The sequence below is a fragment of the Epithele typhae genome (genome assembly GCF_022376455.1).
Source record: "Epithele typhae strain CBS 203.58 chromosome Unknown BXZ73scaffold_9, whole genome shotgun sequence".
NCBI classification, from domain to species: Eukaryota; Fungi; Basidiomycota; class Agaricomycetes; order Polyporales; family Epitheliaceae; genus Epithele; species Epithele typhae.
The window spans coordinates 54306-74732 of NW_025954200.1; the positions used below are offsets into that span (position 1 = coordinate 54306).

Sequence of the window (20427 nt, forward strand, 5' to 3'; positions counted from 1 at the left end):
AGGCCGCCTGGAATGCCCTCACTCCGGCGAACACGGGCACCACGGACGACATCCCACCCCTCATGCCGGTACTCAACCTCCCCGCCGCTGTAACATGCGCCCAAGACACCTCCACGCCGCAGCCTCCTCCCTACACGCAAGAAGACGATTCCGACAAAGAAAACCAACCCCCGGTCACCACCACCGACCTCCTCGCAGCCCAGTCTCTCCTCATGGTCCACCGCAACTGGGTCCGAGCGCAGACCGCGAACGCGGAACCCGGAGTTCAGTTCGGAGTCCTCAACCTCCCTCCCGGAACCCTCGCAAGCTCCTCACGCCTCACCCTCACCGGACCCGACGAGTCCCCGAGCCCACGCCACCATGATGCCCTGGACGACATCTTCGCCGAACTAGAGGCCGAAATCCTCGACTTCCATGACGATGAACTCGTCCTTGTTCACCCACCTCCACGTACGCCGCGATGGCGCGTCCAAGCGGGATCGGGCCGGTATGTCATCACAGCCCATGTCGGCGTCGATCACTACCTCGGCGCGCGTGTGGACTCCTGGCCGGAGCTGTTCACTCCCGCACGTCTTTATGAGTACCTCGAGATCGGTTTTCCCCAAGTTCACGCGAAGATTCGGCACGACCTACACCTCCTGGTCGCTGAGGCCATCGCTCAGCACGTCGACGCTCCATGTGACGAAGTCGTCGAGAACCGGATCGTCGACACTCAACGGTGGAACGCTTACCGCGAGAAGTTCGACCAACCCATCATCACCATACTCCGGAACTACGAGGGGGCTCACCTCCCGATCCAGGAGTACGTCGATCGGGTGTCGATTCAAATCGCCTCGGACCTCACAGCCGTCGGCATCGGGCACGCCCCCGCGGACGTGACACCGCCGACCACCACGTAGAAGGTCGGGACGACCCTCCCTGGGAGAGGGAGCTAATGTTATGATCACGGATACTCGTACGCTGCCCCCATTTAATTTCCATCCATAACCCCCGCTCTCCCTATATGCAGAACTCTTACATACACATGCTGTACCTCCTGACTCATACATACTCATCGCTACTCATCGTGTACTCGCCCTGACTCCTCCTGCGGTACCTAGTCACGACGAGTTGCTACGACTAGGGCTGTGTCATGCGGACTGGTGATGACTCGCAGATAATATGACTCCCCACTCTCGCCCCTGTATATAAGGACGACGCCCCAGAGCACTCCCTCCCCAGACTTGAATCTCCTCTTGTACTACCACGTCTACCTTGACTACGCGCAATCTCACTCATTATCGCTTGCACTCGCTCGATAGCACGCAAGCGCTCTGAGCATCGCCACCATAACCACAAGGCGCCTAGGTCGTATTCCAGCTGGAATAAGCCCTCAGACGTAACAGGAGCTCCACGCGATCGACGCGCGCGCGCGATGCACGCATGCGCCGGTTGAGGAGACCTGCGTGGGAGAGGTCGACATAAGCGACAGATCCGATGGCGCCGTGCGAAGACACTGACCTTTGCAGAACGCCCATGTTGATCACGACCGTTCACCAGCTAGCTCACGCAGCCGCAGTGGCCCCCTCAGAAGAAGGGCCAGCAGTGGTCTGCATCCTGCCCGCGGCGCGGAGCGGGGCACGACCCGAGCGCGCGTTCACGGTGCGCGCACGAAGAGCGGCAAGGTGAGCTGCACGGTCCACTGCGTTTTCCTCGTAAGCACGACCACCGCGGTTGTGCTTGCGCCCGCGCGGAATGTACCCCTTCACGCGAGCGTTGCGGCGCATATTCTTCATGTATTCCTTGACAATCCAAGCCGTCGCCCAACCATTGGTGTAAGTGTTGAGAATAGGGAAGTCCTTGGCCGACTGCAAGAGCGAACACGGGCCAAAGTGCGACCGCGAGCGCGTGAGAGAAACTGTTGAGTACATGTTTGATTTGCGTACAAGTTGACTCACCACTTGGAGGCACAGGGCGAGCTTTTGCTTGTCCTGGTGATGCCAGGTCTCATGCCAGTTCAGACCAGCTGAATGAACGTTGCGCTGGATGGCATACTATGGACCCAAACCAGCGGCAAGGCGGTGAGTTTGAGGTTTACGCAATCCAAGAGCGGCAACACTCACCCGGATGTCCACCAGGTCCTGCCATTCGACCCCCATAGCCGCGCGGAGGTTGGTGGCTACCCCATTGACATGCGAGGGCGGCTTGGGGATCAGCTCGGCGGGCTGCTCGTTGCCAACACCTGCACCACCGATGTTTCTGGGTGCTGTGACAGCGGCTGCCTGTGCGGCCGCAAGAGCTGCCGCATGTTCAACTGCCTGTGCTGTGGCAGTAGCCTCCGCGGCGGCGGCGGCAGCCTGCGCTGCGGCAGCGGTCTCGGCTGAGGTCTGCAGGGAGATGCGCATCTCTTGGAGAGCAGCAGCGGCCTCGTCGATGGCTTGATCACAGCCATGGTGAGTGGATATATATGCGCACAGAAAATTTTCGCAAACATGCTCACCAAGTTTTTGAGCAGCAAGCTCGGCATTCGCAGCAGCGAGTTGTTGGGTCAACGTGGTGCGCTGCCAAGCAGGTAAGTGAATCACCCATGCCTTCGCACTACCCGCTGAAAGGTGTTACATACCGCCATGATAGAAGTGTGATAAGGATTGTCGGGACTGCTATTGGAGGGAATGTGGGTGGGTGTTTATGATGCGCCAGAAATAATGAGCTCACGTATCGAAATAACAGGAGGGCTTGTGTTGCCAGAACACGGGCGATGAAGAATGGGAGGGAGGGAGAAGGTCAGGGATGGAGTTCGAAGTGGTCGCTAGGGATCAAGAGAGACGGGGAGATGCCACGTCGCGATGCTCTGAGTCAGTGCAACGGGTCTGCTGACATGAGCAGCCTAGCTAGCTAGTAAGTGTTTCTTCCGCAAATGGTTGCGCCATAGACTTACAGGTGTTGATCGCTTTAGGATTGTGTTTTAATTCAGTAATAGACTCCCACGCCCGCGCGTTCAGTTGAATCTGGTGTGCTTCTCGCTGTCCGCGTACTCGCTCTCCCCCCGTTCCCTCCCATCGTGTGTCGACATGTCCTCGAATCTTCGCCGTATGTGCGGGTGTGGGTGCGGACAAGTTGTGACAGCTGCAACCGAGCGCAAGCATCGTCGTGGAAAGGCTCCAATGGCCATTCAAGCTGCAGCTCTCGCTCGCTCTGGTTCGCATCTTGGCACGGCTCGTCCAGGACCTCTTCGAAGATCTTCTGCCCCAATTCGACGATGTAATGTTCAACCTGAAGCGCTTCAAGCCGGAGATGGAGATCTCGGAGTCGGAGACATTGAGATGGATGGTACAGGTGCGGACATGCAAGACCCGGTGCTTGATAATCTTCGTACGTCAGCTCTTTCTGTGCTGTCTGCTGCTATGTCTATAACACCCCGCGTGGTTGCAGTCCCGACCCCCGATCTCGACTCTGCAGAACCTCGTGAAGACGATGTTGGTCGCGCTGAGTCTAGCATACAGTCAGTGTGGGCACGCAGACTGCGTCAACGGACTACGGTTGAAGATGCTCCAAGTGACGATGAAAATGATCATGACGACGCTCCCGCTGGTGACACCACGGCCCGAAACCCTCCTGAAGACGACGACACACCTCCAGGTCATGCCGAAAACGGAGAGAATGCTGCGGAGGACGAGTTCGAGGCGATCTCAGTATTCGATCGTCTCATGGAGGGTATCCTGCGGGCGGGAATCATCTCAGGTGAGTAATTTAACTGGCATCTGCATTTCACGACGTTCCAATTGTCCCTGTCTGTTTAGGAGACGATCTCACTGAGGAAGACCTTGAATACCTCCGGCCGTTCGCATACAAAGTCCACCACCATCTCTCAGGGTCAGCCTTCGCTGAACTGCCGCAATTCTTCCCGGGCAGCAATGTTGCAAGTTGGAAGCTCATTCAAGCTCGAGCAGCCCGGCTCTCCGGGTTTGAGCCTCGGGTTTACGACACCTGTGTGCAGTCGTGCATCGCTTATCTTGGGATTTACACGGACAATGTTGCGTGCCCTTTCTGCTCTCAATCTCGCTACAAACCCCACGGAAATCACATCCCCCGTGCCACATTCGTCTACCTTCCCCTCGAACCTCGCCTCAAAGCACTTCAGGCGAATGCAGACACCGCAAAACGAGCCCAGTACCGCGCACAAGAGCACCACCACGTTCCCGGGGTTGTCACCGACGTCATGGACTCAAAACATTTCCGTGGGCTCCTCGACAAGAAGGTGACCATCGGAGGCAAGGAGTTCCCACATCGGTTCTTCGAGGACCCACGCGAATTCGCACTCGGCCTCTCCACAGACGGCTTTGCCCCCTTCAAGAGGCGTTCGAAGACCGCATGGCCGCTCATCGTCATCAACTACAACCTCCCTCCCGAGATACGCACTCTCCTTGCCAACGTCCTCTGCCTCGGCATCGTCCCTGGTCCGAACAAGCCACGCGACATGGACTCCTTCCTGTGGCCATTCATCCAAGAGGTCCTTCAGCTCATGCGCGGAGTGCACACCTATGACGCCCTCTCCGACACCTACTACGCCCTCCGCGCTTTCCTTATCCTCGTGTTCGGAGACATCCCAGCGATGTTGATGATCATGTCGATGAAGGGACACAACGGCCTCTCGCCGTGCCGCATGTGCGAGATCAAGGGAATTCCAATCCCTGATTCTCGAAGCCACGTGCTTTACGTCCCTCTTGACCGCACCCATCATCCTCGAGTTCGTTCTGGAGCTGACTCAGTCGCGACATACGACCCCAGACGCCTCCCGGTCCGCACACACGACACGTTCCTCCGTCAAGCGGCAGAAGTGGACTCCGCCGAGCACGCAACAACTTCTGAGGAGCTCTCAAAGGCGTACAGCATCAAAGGGACACCGTTGCTAAGCTCCATATCCTCCCTTTCGTTCCCTGACTCCTTCCCATATGACTTCATGCACCTGCTGTGGGAGAACGTCGTCAAGAATCTGATGTCGCTCTGGGCTGGAAGCTTCAAGGGCCTCGATAGCGGCCAGGAGGAGTACGAGATCGTGAAAGAGATCTGGGAGGAGATTGGCAAGGCCGGCGTCGCATCAGGCGAGTCGATTCCCTTCGTCTTCGGCCCACGACCCCCGAACGTCGCCAGCGACAAGATATCCTGGACAGCGGACACTAGATCATTCTGGTTTCAGTACGTTGCGCCTGTTGTTCTCCATGGCCGATTCCTGCACGACAAGTACTACCACCACTTCATCGATCTTGTCAAAGTCGTCCGCAAGTGCCTGCAATTCGAGATAACGACTGATGAGATCGACGAGATCAGGGATGGGCTTGTTGAGTGGGTTCTGAAGTATGAGCAGTGAGTATGCTTGCTGTTTGTCTTCAGGTACTATTGTGCTGACTTCAATGTCGTTCAGGTACTATTATCAGCACGATCCGCAGAGACTCAGCACATGTACGCTCACCATCCACGCTCTCTTGCACATTGCGGACAGCATCTCCAACATCGGCCCTGTCTGGACGAGCTGGGCATTCGTTATGGAACGCTTCTGCGGCGCGCTCAGCCCCGCAATCAAGAACCGCCGATATCCATACTCTAGCCTCAATCGATACGTCCTCGACCATTCCAGACTCTCGCAAATCTGCCTCATATACGGCCAGGGTGTTCATGACCAGCTGCGGAAGAAGGCGCTTCGACCGGAGACCGGCATGCATATTCCCGGATGTGAGTCTTTGTTCTGCTTACAACTCGGATACTGTGCTAAACCGCCGTCTTGGCAGACGAGGACTACGTATTGCTCCCATTGCGCCGCACGATCTCGATCCATCAAGACGAGGGCGCGCTCAGGAAGATCATCGGCGCTCTTGTGACGCGGTTTGAATCAGCAACTCACACAATTCTTCGACAAGCAATACCCGATGAGATAGAAGAATGGGGCAAGATCCGCGTCCGCAACGACGGAGATACAATGCGTGCGTCACTCGTTGGGATCTCTCAGGGCGATGGGAGAGATGCGTCATACATTCGAGTAAGTGACCTTCCTTCTCGTCATCGATTGTTGCTCACACTTGTGTCTTCAGTATGATATTCTCGTGGACAGACTTGCCCACCTTCCCTCCGCTCCCTCTGAGTTCATCTCACAAATCTGCTATGGACAACTACAGCGCATTTTCCATTTTGTTCTCCCCGCGATCCCTACACACGCCATCATGGAGCCTACGCATATCGTTCTCGCGGCTATTGAGGAGAAGTGCAAGATATGGCCGGGTTCGGACCGTCTAGGCCTCGGCATTCACTTCTTCACACTATCTCCTGGAGCCGTCTTCTATGTCGACCTGACCACCGTTAAGTGCGTCGTCAGACGCGTCAAGGACGGACTTGGGAAAGAGGCGATCATTGACCGGACGGGAACAGTCACCCGGGGGCTATATGCGGACAACGAAGAAGAAGAGTGATTGTATGCAAGTACCCTCTGCTAACCCACACAGTCGCCGCCGTGCTCAACACGTCTACACCCTCACCGCGCTGGTCGTCTTGAGGACACCGCACCAAATCCATCCACCCTTTCACTCCCTCCCGCGTCCACGTGCGGATCATGTTTTGGACATGTCCGCAAGCCTGGTACAACCCTCGGCGTGTCCGCCGCGGTGCTCTTGGTGCCATCGCCCTGCCTCACTACCCTCCTCGACAATGCACGCAGCAAAAACAGCACGCTCAAAGCGCGCCTCTCTGAGGTTGACGTGCTCCTGTGCGGCTCACCACCCTCCCGCTGTGCTCGCCACAGCACAAGCCGTCGCCGCCGACTCCGCGAACGACGCCGCAGAGCTCGAAGCCTGTGGCGTGGCGTGCAGATTGCCGCGCTCGAGGCCACCACTGAACGAGCGGCGCGCGGGCGGTGTGACACCCTCACCACGCTCGATGCGCGCATCGCGACCTGCACGATGCCGAGTCTTTCCTCGTCAAGCACGACGATGTGCCCGACGCGGAGGTCGCTACGCTCTTCGGGCGGCTCAACGCACGTTCTCCGTCTGGCACACGCCTCCCCCACCCGACCTCCACCCCAACTAGTACTCTTACCCCGCCCGCCCGTATGAAGATCCCCATGGTCACCCTCACGAGGATCACCTACAGCCTCAACGCCTTCGCTCCGCTCAGTTCTCGTGGATGCTCCTCATGCGGCGGCTCGCGCGAGAGCTCCGTGAGCCTCAATGACATACTCACCGACGCCGAGACCGGGATGGGATGCCCACGCAGCAGTTGCAGGACGTGTGCAGCAAGTTCATCAGAACCGCAATCAACGATTTCACGCTGGCGCGCTCTGACCTACAAGCATGCCTGCACATTCCTCTCTGAGCCCCCGCAACATAAGTCGGAGCCAAACACACCTGAAGATGTTTCCTCTCCCTTCTGCTCCGCCCCGGCCTCCATCATCGCCTCCCACCCACCCTCCCCTCCCCTAGTCTCGCTCACAGAGGCCAACCTCCGTGGCATCCGTCCTCGCCCTCTCCGGCTGCACCGACTCGAGCGGCCTGCGCTGCGACCCCCTCCGCGCGCGCTTCGGCAGTGCGCTGGCCCGCATCAGTGTGCGCGCAGAGCGGCGGATCTCAACCCCCACGAAGGAAGACGTCCTCAGCGGCCTCTTCGAGATTGTCTGGCTGCACCCGGGCCTGCCAGTCGCTGAAGCGACCGCCGCAGACCGCCATTCTCACCTCACCGCCACCCGCTGCCGCGCCGGTCGCCCACGGCACACCGACCTGGAATGGCAAGGAGCGCGAGTGGGCGCAGGAGGTGCAGCGCGCGACGAGCAGCAACATGGACGGGAGCGAGCTCGCACCGGTCGACGCTGAGGACGAGTGGTGTTTCGGGTGGGCATCTTTCGTTATTCCCTCTGGTTATCTGTTATTTGTCGCCCCACATGGCTCTCCTGTACTATCGCTATCGCATCCACCCCACTCCCACCACCTGCTCCCCACGATAATGACTCGAATGACCCTAGCTACAACTTGCGACAACTGAAGTACACGTACTATATCATAGGCCACGTAATGATTGCTTTGCTCATCTTCTAGAATTGTGTGTCACTCGGTCGGGGTTTCCAGGAAGTTCGGACTAGAACATACAAGAGCGGCACCAAAGCCTACCCCTACAACACTTCCATTGTGCCCTGTTCCGCGTACGCACGCCAAACAGCGGAAGCGCCGTCGTGGGTGCGCATCACGTGCTACATTGCGGATCCGTTGATCGCAAAGTTGTGCAAGGTACAGTGCAAAGATGGGATTTGCGAAGTGCTCATTTGTACAACTTCACCACCACCGCATCTTTGCCCCATCTTAAAGAGGGCTTGTGGGTTTTCATCAACTCAAAGTTGGGATTTACCCGAGTTTGAGGGCACGTAGTGTACCTCTGTGCCACCCTGTTCCTTCCCCCCCTTCATTTGGCACTGCAGGCCATATGTTTGGGTGATATGCTGTGACACCTTCTCAGGCCAAGAGAAGAGAGCGTCAGGTGGATGGGATTGAATGGCTTGTTGTGGGTCCGTCCTGTGGGTTGGCCGATCCCTGGACCTGATCCGATAGACATGTACTCTTGTGCTTGCACTTGAGAACACTGCCCTAGGGCACAATGAGTTCTGGGGGCTAGCCATGAATGTGTTGTGTTTGTAGGTGAAGAGGGGATGAGGATGTAGGTAGGTACCTCTCTGTTTATGTGCTGGCACTCTGACGTCACTCTGCAGTGCTCTTTTATTGCCCTATCACTCCTAGAACACTGCCAAATTGCTCCCAGGTGTGTACTCTTTCTGTAGACCCCCCATTTGCATTTTTTATTCCCCTGTGCACATACTGATGGTATGCGTTAGCACAGCGCTCATGGGCGTCTATTTCAGAGGCGCCCACGGCATTACTACATCCACAAGGCCTGTGTGCCATTCATCTCCTTTCTATGCTCTGATTTGCTTCATTTTTGGTGTGTAGCTAGTAGTAGCACTGCACACATGATCTATGTACTTTGTTTTATTGTTTTGTATGCTTTGAGCCCATAACAACATGGAGCCTGGGACCAGCCACCTCACCCATCTCAGCGCTAATGTGCGCCTATTTTCGCTCTCAGCCACAGCCACCACTGCCAGCTACTGCAAGCCACACCCAGCCACCTAAAATTGTCATCCACAAGCCCCAGCTGCAATCCATCCTCTTTTGGTGGGGCTGTGCTACCCAATCTTTGTCAGCTGCCTCTCCCATGCCTCTCCACCATATATGGACACTGTTTGCCACTGTTTGCCCTCTCCTGCCCCTGCCACAGCTGCCACAGTGGCTGAAAGTGCAGCTAGGTGCTCATTTTGCACGCTTTTTTCAAACTCAGCTCAACTTAGCTAGTCCAGCTGCTAGGTGGTGGACTCAAGATCCTTGGGTTCAATCCCTGGTAGTGCCGCTTTTTTCTGCATGTGGCTGTGCTATTTAGGCCTGGTTGTAACAAGGGGTATTCAGGCTTTGTAAAATCCAATCAATTGCCTAAAATCCTGATTATATTCATGAAAGCAGCCACCGTAGAGTGTGTTGCTCATGCACTCACAGCTTTGCTTTAAAGGCATTAGATGAGGCACAGTGTAGATGTTATCACTGGTGCCTACTAACTTTAAATTGCTCTTGTGAGCTCAGTTCTTATCCGTTGGAGGTGATTATATATGCATCAGAAAGCTATGTAGAAGGCCTACATGACTGCAACCTCTTTGTCTTCTCTAGTTCCCCCTTCAGGTGGTCTAGCTATGTAGAATGATATTGTGTATTCTGCCTCTGTTAAATCAAATACAGCACAAATTGAGAAGGGCAGCTATAACACAGGGTGTTGTAACTGTATTGGCATTGATATGCATAATAAGCACTTTAGTCCTAGCCTCCACAATGTTTGGACTCCTGCTATATGTTCTGTTCTTGTCTGTCTGTGGTGATAGTAGTGGTGTGTGACACAACATTAAATGTAGCATATTAAGGTCTCTCATAGCTTCTCATTATATTCTACATCTCATTAATTGTTTTCTGCCAGTAATGGCCCACTCCTACCAAGTTCTATTGCCAAGGACCCCTCTTCACAGACGACCCAACCTTCGCGTTGAAATGCACAGCCCAGCACCTGAGCCCTATACTCCCTTCGACACAATAATCAATGAAGATGAAGAAAGAACCGCAGTACAGGCTCAAGCAGAAGAAGACTCAAGTGAAGACACCATTGAAGAATACTACACCTTTAGAAGGGCCCTGAGGCAAGGCAGAGAAAACCTAAGCACACTCCAGACCAACCTCATCTTAATAGAAAGATTTGGAATGCTCGAGTTGGAAACACTCCACTAGCAACTCACAGACCTGGATGATACTCTCAGCGAATTCTACGGAGTTCCAGACGTGGATGAAGAACCAATTGAACTACCTCTTCACCCGCACGACCCAATCACAAAGCTTGTACAACGCCTCCAGTTCGATGTAGCTAATCTCGAACAGTTTATATTCAACTTCAGGGGTAACTTCATCCATCCAGACTACCCCAACCACCTTGAAGCACTCAAGCGAGTTCGCATCGCTCTTAAAACGGTTCAGGAATATTTGAATGTCAACTGAAGCAAGTGAAGAACCCGATAGATCGTGCAAGAACTACCTCCACATCTTTAATCCAACCAAGACTACCGACTATCACATTACCAGACGAGGATATCAACGGTGCACCACACAATGCTGTCCTATCTGATATTGGGCAGCACGCAAGTACAAGACACCAGAACTAGAATCCCCATATGAACCAGTCTCAGAACTATAGGAAGAACTATTCGCAGCGCAATACCCCACAGGCCTTGAAAGGTTGTGGAAACCACTGCAAACAAAGGAACAACCCCAACCTATGCCCCTGAAACTGGTCAGGATTGTTAGAACCACATTAGGATAATGAGCGAAAGACTCACCCAGGCTCACACCCAGATCATTGACAACCAAGGAGGAACCAGTAACAGCCCCAATCCCAGGAACAAGTCATGCTGGCAAACAACCAGATATAACCTCAGAACCAAAGGAACCAGAACTGGAAATGACAATGGTCACAGAAACAGAGGTAGTGCGAACCACTATCACCAAACCAGTGCAACCAGAAGAAGAATCTGACCACAAGTCTGGAGGAGGCACATTAAATTTTAACTGGGAAGAAATCAGAAGACAGCGTGAAGAAGAAGCAGCAGAGAGAGCACTCCAACAAAGGACAGAAGATACTCAATGGAGCTTCAAATGATGAGGAGTGCCAAGCTTCGCACTGAGTGCAAACCCCACAAATGCAAGCGCTTCAGCAGTAGCGCGAATGTCAACAGTACTGCCTCAACTCTCAAGAATTGCGGCGTACCCACCTCCTGACCCCCTGGGAAACCCACCACCTGCTCCCGCACAAGGAGGAGGGCTGCCAGGACAAGGATCTCCAGGAGGAGGACCACCAGGAGGAGGACCACCCACCAATCCAGGCAGAAACATCCCCCAAGGACCCCCGGGTGGTTACATGCCACTGCGAGGAAAAGGGAAGGTCAAATTACCGGAACCATTCAATGGAGACCGAGACAAGCTCAACACGTTTGTATAAGCCCTGCTCCTGCTATTCAATGCACGACCTGTTGACTTCCCGGACGACCAAACTGTGATCACCACTGCCTTATCCTACATAGAAGGAGCTATGGCAGTGATCTGGAAAACAGCCGTCCTATGCCAAGCTTGGGAAACCAACGCAGCAGGAAATAGACAAGGCTATGGAACGTGGAGGAACTTCCTCACCGCTCTACTTGCCACCTTCACGCCTATCAATGAGGAAATGCATGCCACCAATAGATTGCATACTCTGACCTCAAGGGATTACAAGTCAATCAACGCCTTCAACGGGACCTTTATGGATCTGATCATGAAGGCACTCATCACGTAACCACGTGCCCAACTAGCATGGTACCAACAATCCATCAACGCCCCAGTACACAACAAGATTCTCGATATGGCCACAGTATCTGCAGATCTCAACACACGGATGGCACGAGCCATCAATGTAGACAGGAACTGGAAGATGAAGAAAGACATGGATAAGATCCTTAGGATCAAACCAAGGTTCAAAACAAAGGTGATTAAAACCACAACCATGGAGAAACCAAGCAGAGAAGTCAATTGACTCTCTACGGAAGAAGAACAAGACCTACAAAGCAAGGGACTATGCTTCTATTGCAAGAAAGGAAAGCATCTAGCCAGATTCTGCCCAGCCAAAAAGAAAGGAAAGCCAGCACAGCAGAAGATTCGTGCCATGAAGGAGGACCAAGAAGACAACCCTCCTAGCGACTCCGAAGCTGAAATCAATGCTACTATAATTGACGAGACGGAGGATTTTTAAAGCGGCAGGACGAATTGACGCCGGATCTGCCTAATACAACCACCATTCATGTAACCCTTGTATCAAATACCGAACGGCGAAGACACGCCTTATTACTCAACGGTTACATCGAAGTGGGAAAAATCGCCGTCGAAATCAAAGGCCTCCTCGACTCAGGAGCCGACGCAGTAATTATCAACAAACGAGTAGTGGACAAATACAAACTCCCAACGACACTACTACCCGTACCGGTCCGGTTCAAGAACGCGGACGATACGATCAACAGCTCAGGAAACATCACTCATCGCGTAGAAGGAAACTTCATCCTCAACGGAAACAAGCTACCTACCAACTGGTATGTGGCCAATATTGGACACGATGATGTAATCTTTGGAATGCCCTGGATTCATAACTACAACCTGATCATTAACTGAGAAACTGGGAAAGTGACCATCAAACAAGATAGGATCAAGAAACAACAACTACTACAAAAGACCTGACAGACTGTAACACCCCCCAAAGGAACCCTATGGGAGTACCCGCTCAAAGCAGACAATCAAGAACTGTTATTTGCATACTTAGAAACGGACATAGATGATGATAAACCAACACACAACCCCTCTAAAGTCCTAACTGAATGGTTTGAAACAAGTAAGATCCGACAAGTCACAAAGTCAGCAGAAATTGCCATTGTAGCCAATAAGCTAAAACCTGAGGTACCACTGAACGAAATCCTACCGGACTTTGTAAAAGGATACCAGAAGATATTTGAAAAAAGGCCACAGAACGATTCCCAGAATCCAAACCATGGGACCACGCAATCGATCTAAAGCCGGGCTTTAATTTCCGCAAAGATAAAAGGTGGAACAAGATCTACCCCCTCACTCTCACAGAACAGGCTGAACTAGAAAAGTTCATTGAAGAAAACATGAGGAAGGGATATATCAAAGAATTGAAATCCCCATTCGCTTCACCATTCTTTTATATCCCAAAGAAAGACAGAACACTACAACCAGTCCAAGATGACAGGGCCCTCAATGAAGGAACCATTCAAAACATGTACCTACTACCACTGATCAGCGACCTGATGGATAAGCTCAAGGGAGCCAAGTACTTCACAAAGCTAGACGTACGAGCTGGATACAACAATATTCAAATCAAAAAGGGGGACGAATGGCAAGCCGCATTCATAACCCCCAAGGGACTATATGAACCTACAGTAATGTTCTTTGGGCTGTGCAACACCCCAGCAACCTTTCAGAGCATGATGAATCAAAACTTTGAGGATCTCATTTGCGAAGGATAGATGATTATCGACATCAACAACATTCTCATCTTCTCCAATGACTTAGAAGAACACCACAAAAGAACACTACAAGTCCTCGAAAGAATTCAAGAACTACACTTCTATCTAAAACCATCCAAATGCAAATTCGACAAGCAAGAAGTAGAATTCCTCAGATCAATCATTCGCCCGGATGAAATGGCTATGGACCCAGTAAAAATCAAAGCAGTATTGGACTGGAAGCAACCAATCAAACTGAAAGAAGTACAGGCCTTCCTAGGATTTGGAAACTTCTACAGACGGTTCATCAAAGACTACTCAAAAGCGGTTAAACCGTTAACATCATTGACGCGAAAAGACACACCGTTCAAATGGGACGAAGACTGTGAAGCAGCCTTCCAGGAACTAAAGCGACGCTTCACAACTGGACCAATCCTCAAGATGCCAGACCCGTACGAACTGTTCCAGGTGGAATGCGACACATCCAAAGTAGCAACAGGAGCAGTGTTACGGCAAAAAGGGGTGGACAGGATATGGCACCCATGTGCATATCTATCAAAGTCATTCACAGAAGCAGAACGAAACTACCAAATCTACAACAAGGAACTACTCACAATCATTTGAGCATTCAAGGAGTGGCGACATTTCTTACAAGGATCACCACACCCGGTGGAAGTCATTAGAGACCACCAAAACCTGACGTACTTCCGCTCTGCACAACGACTCAACCCAAGACAAGCAAGATGGCACAACTACATGAACAACTTCAACTTCACGTTAATACATCACCCCGGAAAAACAATTGCACAAGCCGACACTCTGTCCAGGAGAACAGATCATGAACAGAGGGAGGATGATAACAAGGACATGGTCATGCTACCCGAACAAATTTTCTCACTCAACTCTGTCCAAATCGACATCTCCCAACAAATCCGAAACAACAAGGCCTGCAACCCAGATCTAGTACAGTTCCTAACAACGGGATCATCCATCAAATCACGACCTGCCTAGGGCAAGCCGAGCGATTGGAAGGAAGAAGAAGGACTGTTACTATTCAAAGAACATATCTATGTACCACCAGACGAGAACTTATACCACAACATTGTCAAAGCCTATCATGAACCAGCCATGATGGGCCATCCCTGACGTGGGAGCGGGCCACAAACACCAATCAGGAGAGAGAGAGGGGTAGATGGGTGTGGATGGGGGATAGATGGCCTCAATGTGGTGGTGCAGAGGCGTCACCGGCACTTAGGTGCAAAGCAGATGCAGACTAGAGTCACGCAGGGGATGTCTAGCCCACAAAGACCAAGTTAACATAGCTCTACATACATACAGGCAATTGAGATACTCACCTAGCCCACAAAGACCAAGAGGCTGAGATGAGGGCTAGGACACAAAGTGCAAGTGCTAAGTGAGGGCGTGACATGGGCGCTTACGCGCGGGAACAACCTTCCAATATAGTAAAAAGGAAGAGAAAAGGCGAAAAATAATACATAGGGTGAGTCCAGAGTCCGTTCCACAACAATCCCAGGATTCAGAAGACCTTTGAACTAGTCAGAAGAGACTATATATGGGATGGAATGCATAAATTCATCACTGAATGATGTGCAAAATGCCAAACCAACAAAGTCAACACCCACCCTACTAAGACAGGGTTATTTCCAATCCCACACAGCAGGACCACTAGGCCGTTTAACGTCATAACCACCGACTACATCACAGATCTACCAGAATCAAACGGATACAATGCAGTCCAAGTAGTAGTTGACCACAACATTACAAATATGGCCATCTTCACACCATGTACAAAAAACATCACTGCAGAAGGAGCAGCCAAGCTGCTGTGGGACCAATTTTTCAGTCAATTTAGAATCCCCTCTAAAATCATCTCCGATCGAGGACCCCAGTTCGCGGCAGGAGCATTTAGGGAACTACATCGACTAATGGGAGTGGAAACTGCGTTGAGCGCAGTGTATCACCTGCAAACAGATGGTCAAACAGAGTAAGTAAACCAAGAACTGGACCTTGCCCTACGCCTTTACTACGGCAATAACCCAGACGAATGGGTGGATCACCTCAAGGAATTCGAATACACGCATAATCAACGCACACATTCAGTAACGAAGAAATCACCGTTCGAACTACTCTATGGCTACTAACCACAACTAGTCAAGCCCCCACGGAAGAATCCGAAATACCCAAGCATAGAAGAACGGCTCTCCGCCCTCCACACCAACCAAGAAAATACAATTGCGGCCCACAATCATGCAGCCGCAGCAATGGCATGAAGGTCACCAGGACGACTCATCTCATTCAAGAAGGGAGATAAGGTCCTTCTAGAGTCAACTAACCTCCGGCTCCCATATCCTCACAGGAAATTAGCACCCAAACGAGAAGGACCCTTTGTTATCACAGAGATCATGGGACCGGTGACGTTCAAATTAAACCTACTGTGTACTTGGAAAATTCACCCAGTCTTCCATGCCACGCTCCTGACTTCATATTGAGTCACCAAAGCACATGGCCCGGACATGCCATGTCCACCTCCTGACGTCATAGACAGCGAAGGGGAGCACAAAGTAGAAGCTATTCTTAACCACCGAATGAGGGGACGCAAACGAGACAAATTGGAATACCTGGTGACATGGAAGGGCTGGAAGTCAGCAGAAAACCCATGGGAACCCGAGCACCATTTGAAGAATGCACCTGATATCTTGAGGGTATATAAGAAGAGACACAAGCTCCTCTGACCCTCATCCCACTCCCACCTCAAATGCGCTTCTCCAGATGCCTCGCCACCACTGCTCTACTCCTCGTCGTGCTCCCCGCCTCTATTTCATCCACTTCAATACGCCAGACATCCACGACACCCTGGACTTCATCGCCAACCGCCCCCAGGTCTACTACAACCACCTTCCAACTCTCTATCGCACTAACGAGAGTCGAGGGAGTCTCAGGGACCATATCGGCTGAACTGTTGCCCACTCCGACCTCCATGGCCACATCCGTTACCGCACCCAACACATCCCCCACACCGAGCCTCTCATCAATGAGTACTGCATTGCAACTGAAGCGTTCAACGTCTAGAAGAAGGTGGACCACTTCGTGCAACGTGCCTCAGCCCCTGTCAGTCAGAAGACCATTGCCAAGGAGGCCTCACTGACCCTGCGAGCCCTACTCGTACGAGCTGCCAACGTCGCACTCGACCAACTCACCAGCGTTGAAATCGCGGCCGCCCTCACCGACCTACTCCCCACCAACCAGCAACACCTTCCCCCCTAGGGAAACCCCCTGTCCGACGTCATCGAATGGGGCTCCACCAGCGAACCAGCCCAGGAAGAACAGGAGCGCAACCAGGCTGTCTGGAACACCCTTACCCTAGTGTTACGATCACGGACACTAGTACGTTGCCCCCCATTTAATTTCCATCCATAACCCCACTCCCCCGATATGCACGCCCCTTAAATACCTACCGATTGCCCCCTGACTCGTACGGACTCGTCTCGACTCACTCTGCCGCACCATGACTCACCGATCGCTCCTAGTCACCGTATGTCGTAGGAACTAGGAACATCTCATACGGACTCGTCGTGACTCACAGCTAATATGACTCCCCCCCACTCCCCCACCTGTATATAAGGGCGACGTCCCTGAGCGCTCCCTCCCCAGACTTGAATCTCCTCTTGTACTACTACGTCTACCTTGACTACGCGCAAATCTCACTCGTTGTCGCTCGCACTCGCTCGATAGCACGCAAGCGCTTTGAGCATCGCCACCATAACCACAAGGCGCCTAGGTTGTATTCCAGCTGGAATAAGCCCTCAGACGTAACATTAGATTCAAGTCTCGAACCCTCCACTTCTATAAGTGCAGAGGATCTATCTAGGACCAAGGAAGGCTGTGTACTGCTCGAACGCAGAACACAGTATAAACATCAGACATCACAGATATCGTTCAGCAATACGCCAGTTCGGAAACAAGCCAGAGGGAAAATTCCCGCCACTCGCACCTCTACGCTGCCCCTGGAACCCCCCTCATTCTATTGCCAAGAACCCCTCTTCACGAACACCCCAATCTCCGCGTTGAAATCCATAGCCCCGCACCTGAACCCCATACTCCCTTCGACACAATAATCAACGAAGACGAAGAAAGGACTGTGGTACAGGCTCAAGCAGAAGAAGACGCCAGCGAAAACACTGTCGAAGAGTATTACACTTTTAGAAGGGCCCTGAGGCAAGGAGGAGAGAACCTGAGCACGATCCAGGCCGAACCCATTCTAGTGGAAAGATTTGGAGCACTCGAACTGGAAACACTCCACCAGCAGATCACAGACCTGGACGATACTCTGGGTGAATTCTACGGAGTTCCAGACATAGACGAAGAACCGATTGAACTACCTCTTCACGCGCACGACCCAATCACCAAGCTCGTGCAACGCCTTCAATTCGACGTAGCCGATCTTGAACAATTCATATTCAACTTCAGGGGTAACTTCATCCATCCAGACTACCCCAACCGCCTCGAAGCACTCAAGCAAGTTCGCATCGCTCTCGAAACGGTTCAAGAATATTTGAATGTCAACTGAAGCAAGTGAAGAACCTGACAGATCGTGCAAAGACTACGCTCACATCTTCAACCCGACCAACACTGCCGACTATCACATTACTAGGCGAGGATATCAACGGTGCACCACACAACGCTGTCCCATCAGATACTGGGCAGCTCGAAAGTACAAGGCACCAGAATTAGAACCTCCATACGAACCAGTCTCAGAACTACAGGAAGAACTATTCGTAGCACAATATCCCACAGGCCTCGAACGACTGTGGAAACCACTGCGAACCCAGGAGCAATCCCAGCCTATGCCCCCAAAGCCGGCCAGGATTGTCAGAACCACTTCAGGACAACGAGCAAGAGACTCGCCAAGGATTACCCCCAGATCTTTGACAAAGGAAGAACCAGTAACGGCCCCAATTCCAGGAACGAGCCGCACAGGCAAACAACCAGACGTGACCCTCGAACCTAAGGAATCAGAATCAGAGATGGCAACGGTCACAGAAACAGAGGTGGTACGGACCACCATCACCGAACCAGTACAGCCAGAAGAAGAATCCGACCATGAGTCAGGAGGAGGCCGCTTGAACTTCGATTGGGACGAAATAAGGAGACGACGCGACGAAGAAGCAGCAAGGGTACTCCAACAAAGGACGGAAGATACTCAATGGAGTTTCGAACGACGAGGAGTACCAAGTTTCACGCTAAGTGCAAACCCCACAAATGCAAGCGCCTCAGCAGCAGCATGGACGTCGATAGCATTGCCTCGACTCGGAGGAATTGCAGCGTACCCACCTCCCGACCCCATGGGAAACCCACCACCTGCTCCTATACCAGGAGGAGGACTGCCAGGAGGAGGACCACCACAGGGACCTCCAGGAGGAGGACCGCCGCAAGGACCCCCGGCAGGGGGACCACCGCAGGGACCCCCAGGAGGAGGGCCACCCGCCAACCCAGGCGGAAATATTCCCCAAGGACCCCTGGGTGGTTATATGCCGCCGCGAGGCAAAGGAAAGGTCAAACTACCGGAACCATTCAACGGAGATCGAGACAAACTCGACACATTTGTACAAGCCCTGCTCCTACTCTTCGATGCACGACCTGTCGATTTTCCGGATGACCAAACGATGATCACCACGGCCTTATCCTACATGGAAGGAGGCACAGCGGCGATCTGGAAGACAGCCGTTCTACGCCAAGCCTGGGAAACTGACGCAACAGGAAACAGGCAAGGCTATGGAACATGGAGAAACTTCCTCGCCGCTCTACTCGCTACTTTCACGCCTATCAACGAGGAAATGCACGCCGCTAACAGGCTGCGTACTCTGACATCAAAGGATTACGAGTCCATCGACGCCTTCAATGGAACCTTTATGGACCTAATCACGAAAGCACTCATCACAGAACCACGCGCTCAACTAGCGTGGTACCGACAATCCCTCGATGCTCCAGTACGCAACAAGATCCTGGATATGGCCACGGTACCTGCAGACCTCAACACGTGGATGGCGCGAGCCATCGATGTTGATAGGAACTGGAAGATGAAGAAAGATATGGACAAGATCCTCGGGATCAAACCAAGGTTCAAGACAAAGGTGGTTAAAGCCACAACCACAGAAAGATCAAACGGAGAAGTCAACCGACTCTCTGCGGAAGAAGAACAAGACCTACGAAGCAAGGGATTATGCTTCTACTGCAAGAAAGGAAAGCACCTAGCGCGATTCTGCCCAGCCAAGAAGAAAGGAAAACCGGCACAGCAGAAAATTCGCGCTATGAAGGAGGACCAAGAAGACGACCCTCCCAGCGACTCCGAAGCCGAAATTAACGCTACCATAATCAATGAGACGGAGGATTTTTAAAGCGGCAGGACGAATTGACGCCGGATCTGCCTAATACAACCACCATTCATGTAACCCTTGTATCAAATACCGAACGGCGAAGACACGCCTTATTACTCAACGGTTACATCGAAGTGGGAAAAATCGCCGTCGAAATCAAAGGCCTTCTCGACTCTGGAGCCGACGCAGTAATCATCAACAAAAGAATAGTGGACAAATACAAACTCCCAACGGTGCTACTACCAGTACCTGTTCGATTCAAAAATGCGGACGATACGATCAACAGCTCAGGAAACATTACTCATCGCGTAGAAGGGAACTTCACTCTCAACGGAAACAAGCTACCCACCCACTGGTATGTGGCCAATATCGGACGAGATGATGTAATCT

The 20427-nt window shown here is 52.4% G+C and overlaps 3 protein-coding genes across 3 annotated transcripts; 2 read left to right on the forward strand and 1 right to left on the reverse strand.

The window, feature by feature from the left end:
• Positions 1–1544: 1544 nt before the first annotated feature.
• On the reverse strand, positions 1545–2608 carry BXZ73DRAFT_98792 (uncharacterized protein; the record flags this gene model as incomplete). Its single annotated transcript, XM_048027800.1, has 5 exons — positions 1545–1847; positions 1938–2033; positions 2103–2416; positions 2480–2540; positions 2603–2608. The coding sequence occupies 5 exons, from the start codon at positions 2606–2608 to the stop codon at positions 1545–1547; spliced, it is 780 nt and encodes a 259-aa protein (XP_047880360.1).
• Positions 2609–3787: 1179 nt separating this feature from the next.
• Positions 3788–4348, forward strand: BXZ73DRAFT_8660 (uncharacterized protein; the record flags this gene model as incomplete). The annotated part of the gene is made up of 1 exon (XM_048024263.1): positions 3788–4348. A coding segment is annotated over one exon (561 nt), but the record flags the coding sequence as incomplete, so codon positions are not given.
• A 1569-nt stretch (positions 4349–5917) lies between these two features.
• On the forward strand, positions 5918–6440 carry BXZ73DRAFT_42925 (uncharacterized protein; the record flags this gene model as incomplete). The annotated part of the gene is made up of 2 exons (XM_048019052.1): positions 5918–6013; positions 6066–6440. Coding segments are annotated over 2 exons (471 nt in total), but the record flags the coding sequence as incomplete, so codon positions are not given.
• Positions 6441–20427: the final 13987 nt, after the last annotated feature.